Source organism: Galeopterus variegatus, unplaced genomic scaffold (assembly GCF_000696425.1).
Source record: "Galeopterus variegatus unplaced genomic scaffold, G_variegatus-3.0.2 Scaffold353, whole genome shotgun sequence".
NCBI lineage: Eukaryota > Metazoa > Chordata > Mammalia > Dermoptera > Cynocephalidae > Galeopterus > Galeopterus variegatus.
In genome coordinates, this window is record NW_007726464.1 from 332525 (window position 1) to 340919 (window position 8395).

Consider the following 8395-nt stretch of genomic DNA (forward strand, 5'->3'; position numbering starts at 1 on the left):
GGGGGTGTGGCCCCGGAACCTGCGCGCCCATTGGCCGGCCGGCGGGCGGGCGTGGGCGGGGCCAGCTCCGAGCGGACGACTGGGCGGGGCCGCCCTAGGCCAGAGAGAGGATGGAGTAAAAACTGGTTGAGACTGTCTGGTTCCCGCTCAGAGCCAGCGCAATCAGGCTTAGGGGATCCTAGGAGGCCTAGGCCTTGTCTTATTTTTGCTTACTTTGTGATGTATACGTGTGCGAAAAGGTATGCAAATTATATGTCACTGAGATCCTACACCTCTGTACTCACCTCCCAGCTAAGGGGATCTAAACAACCCCCAGTGTACCCCTAGTATCATGGTGTGTACTTTTGATGTTTCCGTAAATAGTACTGTGTGCTGCATATGTTTTGCAATATGTTTTTTGGCCTATCTTCTCTGACCATCTCCAGCCCGGACATAGATATCCAAACTGCTCACTGTTAAACTGGCATCTTTTTATCTCTCCCAAATTGCAGGGAAGGCCTCCCCTAGCCACCATCCAGCACAATCCATCACATGGCTCCATCGAATTCCCTCGCAGTAGGCTTTTGCAGTTACTCTGGTGATTTATCTGTTTAAGTTGTCCTTCCCGTCCTGGAATGTAACTTCAGGAGAGCAGGGACCTTGTTTATTTTGTTCATGGTTATTCATGACCTTGTACTGGCCGCATAGTAATCCCCAAAGAACTAGTGAATAAATGTCTCAAATTGAACTCATCATTCTTACCCACCCCGAAACCTGCTCTGCCTCGTGTATTTCCTGTCTTGGTGGTGACACCACCGTCTGCACAGGCACCAAGGCCAGAAACTGTCCCGTTGCCTTGGACTCTCTCTTTCTCTCTCTCTCTCTCTCTCAGCAGCGCATCACTCACCTGGCACTTCTAGCTCCTAAAATTCTCCCAAGTTCATCCCCTTCTCTGTGTTCCCTCCTCTGCTGCTATGGGTTTCAGGTTTTCATGTCTCTCACCTACTTTGTAGCAAAAATCTTCTCCTGCTCTCACAAGCCACCCCTTCACCACTTTAGTCTGTTCCACCTCATTTCCATCCCCCTCCAGCAGCACCTGATACAGAGCATACCAACCCTTAGTCTTCTGTCTCCCAGAGCTGCTAAAGGCAGTACCTTCACCTGACCAAGCTGCTAAATGTCCTGTATGTAAACACAAAGAGAGCTTAAGTAGGGGGAGAATTGCGTGCAAACAGCAGCTGGCAAGCCAATCTGCATTTAATTGCTGGGACTCTTTAAAAACAACTCTTAGGAGCAGTCATCCAAAATACAAATACAGTGATTACTCTATTAAAGCCATTGCTACCAGGCCTAGAAAGAAGGGAAGCCGTACTAGTGCTCGAGATATAAGGCAAGAAGAAGAAAGAAAAGGGAAATAAAAAGGGGGGCGAGTTTCTTCACTCTTGCTGGATCTACCAAATTTCTTGCTTTGGATGCTTAGGAAGTCGGCATTTGTCTTAGCTGAAGATGATTTACAAGGCAGTAGCAGAGCCAGAGGAGAGTACTGCCTGGCTGTTAACTAGGAAGGAACCGCTCCCCTCTGGGCAGGACTCTGAATCCGAGGAGATGCCATCCTTGGAAACAGCCTTTACGTTGGCTCCTCTCTCACAGAAGTGTTTGGGGCTGGGACTCAGGCTCCTAACTCCGAGGTTGCGCCCAGACACCTGCCTTCCTTATCAAATATTGTCAGTCTAGAGCTATGCTAGATACTTAAACAGACCTCCCTACCTCCTTGTCAACAGTAACGTTGCTTTCATGTTAAGAGTTTTTTCAAGGTTCTTCATGTATATATCTCATTGGATACTCACAATGTTTGGCAGCCCTGTTTTCATTCTCTTTTCATGGATAAGCAGGATAGATTTGCTCAAGGCCACATCGCTAGTTAGTGGCTGATGGGTCTTGCCTGTGAACATGTTTGTTTCCTCTGCCGGCCAGACTCCTTCTGGACCTCCTCTGACACCACCTCAGGTATTGGCTTCTCTGAAGCCTCGCTGTACTCACCTGGGGAAACCAAGGGCTTCTCTCTCCTGTTCCCCACCACTCAGTGGAGGGACTGTGGCTGTGGCTACCACACCATGAGCTGCCCCAGCATTCACTCCCTGGCATATGAGTTGGTGGGAGTGAAGACTGAGGCAACGTTTTCCCAGGGAAGTCTGTAAATTTCTGTCAAAATGTGGAAATATACACATCCTTTTACCCAGCAATTCCACATGGAGGAAGCTATCTGATTCGTTCATTCTTTCAACACATACAGTCGACCCTCTGTATCTGTGGGTGCTGTATCTGCAGATTCAACCAACCATGGATTAAAGATATTCAAAAAAGGAATTCAATGAAAAAGAACAATATAAGAGCATGGAGTTGGTGTAACACCAAGGTCAAGGATTCGGATGTCTGTACTGGCCAGTTGCCAAATAAATAAACAACAAACAATTAAAAATTTATTAGTCAGGGTCCAACACAGAGACAACAAAGGGAGTCACAGATATAACAGACAGCCACTACTCCTAGGGCAAGATCCACACCTTATTTTAGAGGGCACTGCACAGCTAAATAAAAGTGCTTATAAAACAGCCATTCATGGGAAAGTACATGGTTAGTGTCCTTTTGCTACAAACTGACTGAATGATATGAAAAGAAACTGCAGGACACTGGGCATGATGGTGGCTGATGCTGCAGGAGCTAGGCATGTAAGAAGCCATTCACAGCAGGATCCACATGCTGAGCTGTGCACTTCAGGAGCCCAGAGCCAGAAAAACCATAAACCACAGGATTCTGGCAAGAGGAACACAGTGAGAAGATAGACACCATCCTTTTCCAATATTCCTCTAATACCTTCTACTGAAAAACCTTAGCATTGTTCTAGGTGGCAAAGGAAAGCTGTCAAAGGTATGTCAAAAACTGAAACAGGTCTCAGATTTTTATCCTATTTGCAAACTAACAAGTTATCTTGTGATGGAGTTTGGATGTGTTGTCCCCTCCTTAACTCATGTGGAAATCTGATTCCAATGTGGCAGTGTTGGAACCTGATTGAGTCATGGGGGCGGATCCCTCATGAATGGATTAATGCTCTCCCTGGGGGAGGAGGGGTAGTGAGTGAGTTCTCGCTCTATTAGTTCCTGGGAGAGCTGATTGCTTAACCCTGGCACCTCCTCTCTCTCTCTCTCTCTCTCTCTCTCTCTCTCTTGCTTCCTCTCTTACCACGTGATCTGCTTGTACCCACCAGATGCCTGCCGCTTTTCTGCCATGAGTAGAAGCAGCCTGAGGGCCGGCTTGTGGCTCACTTGGGAGAGCATGGTGCTGATAACACCAAGTCAAGGGTTAAGATCCCCTTACCGGTCATCTTTAAAAAAAAAAGAAGCAGCCTGAGGCTGGTGCCAGATGCAGCTGTCCCAGAATTGTAAGCCAAATAAACCTCTTTCCGGGCCGGCCCGGTGGCGCACTGCTACAGTGCGCCGCTTGGGAGTGTGGTGGCGCTCCATCCCACATGGAGGAAGCTATCTGATTCGTTCATTCTTTCAACACATACAGTCGACCCTCTGTATCCATGGGTGCTGTATCTGCAGATTCAACCAACCATGGATTAAAGATATTCAAAAAAGGAATTCAATGAAAAAGAACAATATAACAAAACAAACAAACAAACAAAAAAACAAATAAACCTCTTTCCTTTATAAATTACCCAGTCTCAGGTATTTCTGTTATAGCAACACAGAATGGACTAAAACAAAAAATAATACAAAAAGAAAACCAATAAAGTATAACAACTATTTACATAGTATTTGCATTGTATTAGGTATTATAAGTAAAATAGAAATGATTTAAAGATTACATGTAGATATACATACATTATATGCAGATACTATGCCGTTTTATATGAAGCTTGAGCTTCAGTGATTTGCTGTTTAAGGCAGTGTTCTAGGCTCTGGGGTATGGCACAGATTCAAATTGATAAAAACCCCTAATGAAACATTAGTCAAATCCAGCAATATAGAAAAAGGATAATATATCATGACCAAATAAGGTATGTCCCAGGAATGAGAGGTTTGCTTAACATTTGAAAATCAATCAATATAATTCAGCATATTAAGTGAATAAAGGAGAAAAACCAGATAATCATGCCAATAGATGCTGAAAAGCATTTGACAAAACTCATTACTCCTTGATGAAAAAAGCTCTCAGCAAACTGGGAACAGGAGAGAATTCCTCTATCTGAGAAAAGGCGTCTACAACAAACCTACAGCAACATCATACCTAGTGGTAAGTAACTGACTGCCTGCCCCTAAGATGGGAACAAGCAAAGATGTTTGCATTTAGCACTTATTCTGTGTTGAACTAGACGTCCTAGTCAGTGCAGTAAGATAAGAAAAAGACATAAAAGGCATAAATATCAGAAAGGAAGAGGGAAAACTGTCTGTAGCCACAGATGATGTAACTGTTTACCAGAAAATCCTAAGGAATATATAATGATTACTGGAACTAATGAATTTAGCAAGGTCACAGGAAATAAAGTCAGTATACAAAAAATAATTTTTTAAGCTAGCCGCAAACCATTTGAATATGAAAATTTTTAAAATTCAATTTATGATAACATCAAAACACAAAGAAAGAAACCAAACATAAAATAGTATGTAATTTCATTTATATGAAATCTTAGAAAAGGCAAAACTAATCTATAGTGACTAAGAGCAGATCAGTGAATGCCTGGCATGGGAAGGGGATTGACTGCAAAGAGGCCGGAGGGAACTTCTTAGGGTGATGAAACTGTTCTGTATCCTAATCAGGGAGTATACATATAATGAGGATAAAGCTCATTAAAAGTTACACTTAAGGGGCTTCTGGTCAAGATGGCAGAATAAACGGTCCCCAGCGTCACTCTGTCCCCCGAACCGACCAATTTACCATAATTAAAAAGCAACAATAGCCAAGCTGGGGCCGCTAGAGCTCAGGGGAAGAGGAGGAGAGATCTATGGAGTTCATGAAGGCAGGAGAAGCCACGATGAGGGTAAGAAAGGATCGCTCTCATTATTTCAGCTCCAGCTGCTTAAAGCCTGGCCCTGGTGAGTGCATGGAGCAAGAGCTGGCAAAAGTCACAGCTGTAGGGCCAGCCTGTGGCTCACTCGGGAGAGTGCGGTGCTGATAACACCGGGGCCACAGGTTCGGATCCTATATAGGGATGGCCAGGTGGCTCACTGGGTGGGCGTGGTGCTGACAGCACCAAGTCAAGGGCTAAGATCCCCTTACCGGTCATCTTTTAAAAAAAAAAAAAAAAAAAAAAAGTCACAGCTGTGCCCTTCGTATGAAGTTGCTTGGAGGTGGCAGGGGAGAAGAGGGCCTTGGTGGCCCCCAGGCCAGCAAGACCTCTAACAGGGTTCCTGTGGACCCACAGAGGTGTGAGGAGCCACAGACAACTGAAAAAAGGAGTCACTTAGAGGCCAGTGAGTCATCACAAGGGACCCACATATGGCCATCCCATGGGAAGTGTTAGGAACTTGGGCAGTGGAGAAGATGGGTCACCAGGGGAACACTGGGGCACAGCATGGACAGCTGATCTGCCCCCCAATCAGCACAGGACCACTCAGTGTAGACTGGTCAGGAATATAGAACTGCAGGGGGTGGAGTTTGCTGAAAAGACTCACCAGAGTTTCACACAACCCAGGTGTACCAGACCTTACAAGACCTGAAAGTACTTACGAGGTCAACCATTAAAACCTGAGCTGCACAAAAAGCCTTCCCCAGGGAATCAGCAGCAAAGCAGCAGTTTAGCTCAACCACAGAGCTCAAGTGCTGGTCCCCACAGGAAGTTCATCAATTTTAGAAGTAAGCAAAGGACAGCAAATTAGTTCCAGTGCAGAGTTTAAGTAATGGGAATGGCAAATAATCCAACACAGAACTGAAAGAAAAAACAAAATACCCACAGACCAGAGACAAAGTTTGATATTAACTAGTAAAGTTCTCACACCACCAAAGAACACCTATAAAACCTAGAAGGACTGGAATCCACCTGGGGTCCCAAGCCAGGGAGGGCCATGGGCCTCAGCCACACCCTCCTGATGACCACACCCAGCCCAGCAATGACCACCAGGCCACTGCCGGAAGCACCCCGGGCTCCAGAGTTGGGTGGTAGGGGGTTGAGGGCCTCAGCCATGCCCCACTGACATCTACATCCAGCGCAGCAATGACCAAGCTGCCCCTGGAAGCCCCCTGGTCTCCTCTGCCAGAATGAAAGGGGTGCCACAAGCCTCAGCCTCGACCACACCCCCCTCCTTCCTCCTCCTCCCACCCTATTTCCCTTCCCCTTTCCCTTTCCCCCTCTCCCAAGTGCTTTGCAACATCTTAGAATGTAAAAATATAATATTAATAAATAAATTTAAAAAATAAAAAAAATAAAAGTTACACTTAAAATGGGCATATTTTATTGTATGTAAATTATGTCTCAATCAAGTTGGTAATAAAAATAAGCAAGGCACACTGCATATAAATATATGTACAGCATGTCAAGTTTTAGAGGTGAGGAAGTGCACAGGAAGTACACGGAGATCTGCTTAGGTGTCCCTGGGTCCTTGGTAGGGTGGGGAAGGAGAAACTTGTTTGGGTTTTTGTGACCATGCGAATTCTGAAAGGTCTGAGGCTTCTTGCTGACCTGTTCCTGGTTTCTTCTTGCTCTGTCAAACCTCTAATTGTTTCTTTAATTATTGGTATTCTGCAAAAGCTGCTGGCTATTGGAAAAATAACTCCCTACCCCCAACAGTTTGGGGTTTCATTTCTTTACAGCGAATTGTAAGGAGCATTTCAGTTTTGCAGAGAGCCAGAGGCTGGGGCAGGGCTGATTTCTCTTCTGGGAGGACTCACTTAGAATAGAGGAAGCTGCAAGGCCTATTTCTGTCCAGGGACACTGGGGCAGGCAGGGTGGGGTAGGGTGGGGTGGGGGCAAAGGACAAATGCCCAACTGGCCCCAGTGCTCCCTCTTTTCATTTCTCCTTAACACATCCAGCCTGAGCCAAGTTTCCAACTATGGTCCTAATGAGACTTTGCAAGCCAGGCTTTCTTATTAAAGAAAGGCTGGTGTTGTTCCAGCTCTGGCAAGGAAAAGTCACTGCCCACGAGTCTCTCTCTGTGTCCACCAGGCTGGAACCTGTTTATTCAAATTCTCGTTGAGCTCTTTGTCCCTGTGCACAAGTTTCCCTGAGCATTTCTTAGAAGGAAGGCAACTTTGGTATAACTTCAAGTCTAAGAGGCCTTGACTTGTGTTTCTGACATATTTGAAATAATGTTTGGAACTCGGTGGGCTCTCAGCATGAATCAATGACACCTGTAATTGGACTGGCTGCTGGGCAGCACTGCAGTTAGACAAAGCCCTCTTTCCTCCCTCCTGTTCTTCCTTTGTCTCAGCTTCTGAGAAGCACGAGCACAGGGCTCTGTTGCTAAACTGCAAAGTTATTCAATCTCTCCGTGCAGTGCCTCAGCGTCCTCAACTGTACGTTGGGAATGAGCCAAGCTGGGAGGGGGAGTGGTCCAGGGAGGAAAAGCAGCAAAGGGCCTGGGGCCTGGAGAGAAAGTCCCATGTGGCTGGGGAGTGGCGGAGAAGAGGCCTGGGAATTTTCACTTGATCCCAAGGGCAATGGGAAGCCACTGAAGGGCAGGAAGATGCTGGTATGACCTGAGACGGCTTCTGAAGATGCTTCTGGGTGCTGTGTGGAGGGCGAATTGGCTATCAGAAGATTAGCATCCAATTAGCAAAGGGTGGCGGCCTAGACCATGGTGTCCAGGGCTTGAGGGAAGGGGACTGGCTGCACATTTACTCAGGAGGAAAAGTGATATGTCTGTGTGAGGAATGGGCAAGGGGTGGGGCGGCCCCGTGGCCCCCACAGCAGGCAGCCTATGAGGTGCCCTTGAGAAAGCTCACATATAAGGGGTGGGGAGCATTATAAAGGTGGGGGGCAGAGTTCCTGCAGTCAGGAGGGAGGGGCTCAGAGACCCCTCTAACCCGGGCATTTGGTGTTAACGTTAATAGATCTGCAACATAACCAGCTCCACTTTAGACAAGTCCAAGTACAAAATGGTGCTGTCCACCTCCTCCCCACCCTCCCCCTTCCCTTTAGGAGAAGCCTCCTGACTTAAACAGAAACCCCTTTTGCTTCTGCAAGGATGCAGTTCTCCACCCCTATCCACATTAGCATACTGACCCCCCTTGATGGTATCAGCCAGCCCTTGGCTCACTATATAAGCTCTACCACCCCCGTGCCTGGTGCTGTCCCCTTTTCAGGGCAGCCCTGGGCTGCCTGCCACTTTGAGCACAGCCTGGGAGATTTCTTTCTTTAGTAAAGCTTGAACGGTCCCCAGCATCTCAGCTCCCTTTTTTTTTTTTTTTTTTTTT

The 8395-nt window shown here is 46.6% G+C and overlaps 1 protein-coding gene across 1 annotated transcript in view; it reads right to left on the minus strand.

The window, feature by feature from the left end:
* SLC25A33 (solute carrier family 25 (pyrimidine nucleotide carrier), member 33) overlaps nt 1-8395 on the minus strand; it is a 102606-nt gene that overhangs the window by 37974 nt on the left and 56237 nt on the right. Inside the window, exon 5 of the mRNA XM_008567877.1 lies at nt 20-94. Within this exon, the coding sequence (XP_008566099.1) occupies nt 20-94 (75 nt within the window). The remainder of the gene's footprint in view (nt 1-19; nt 95-8395) is intronic.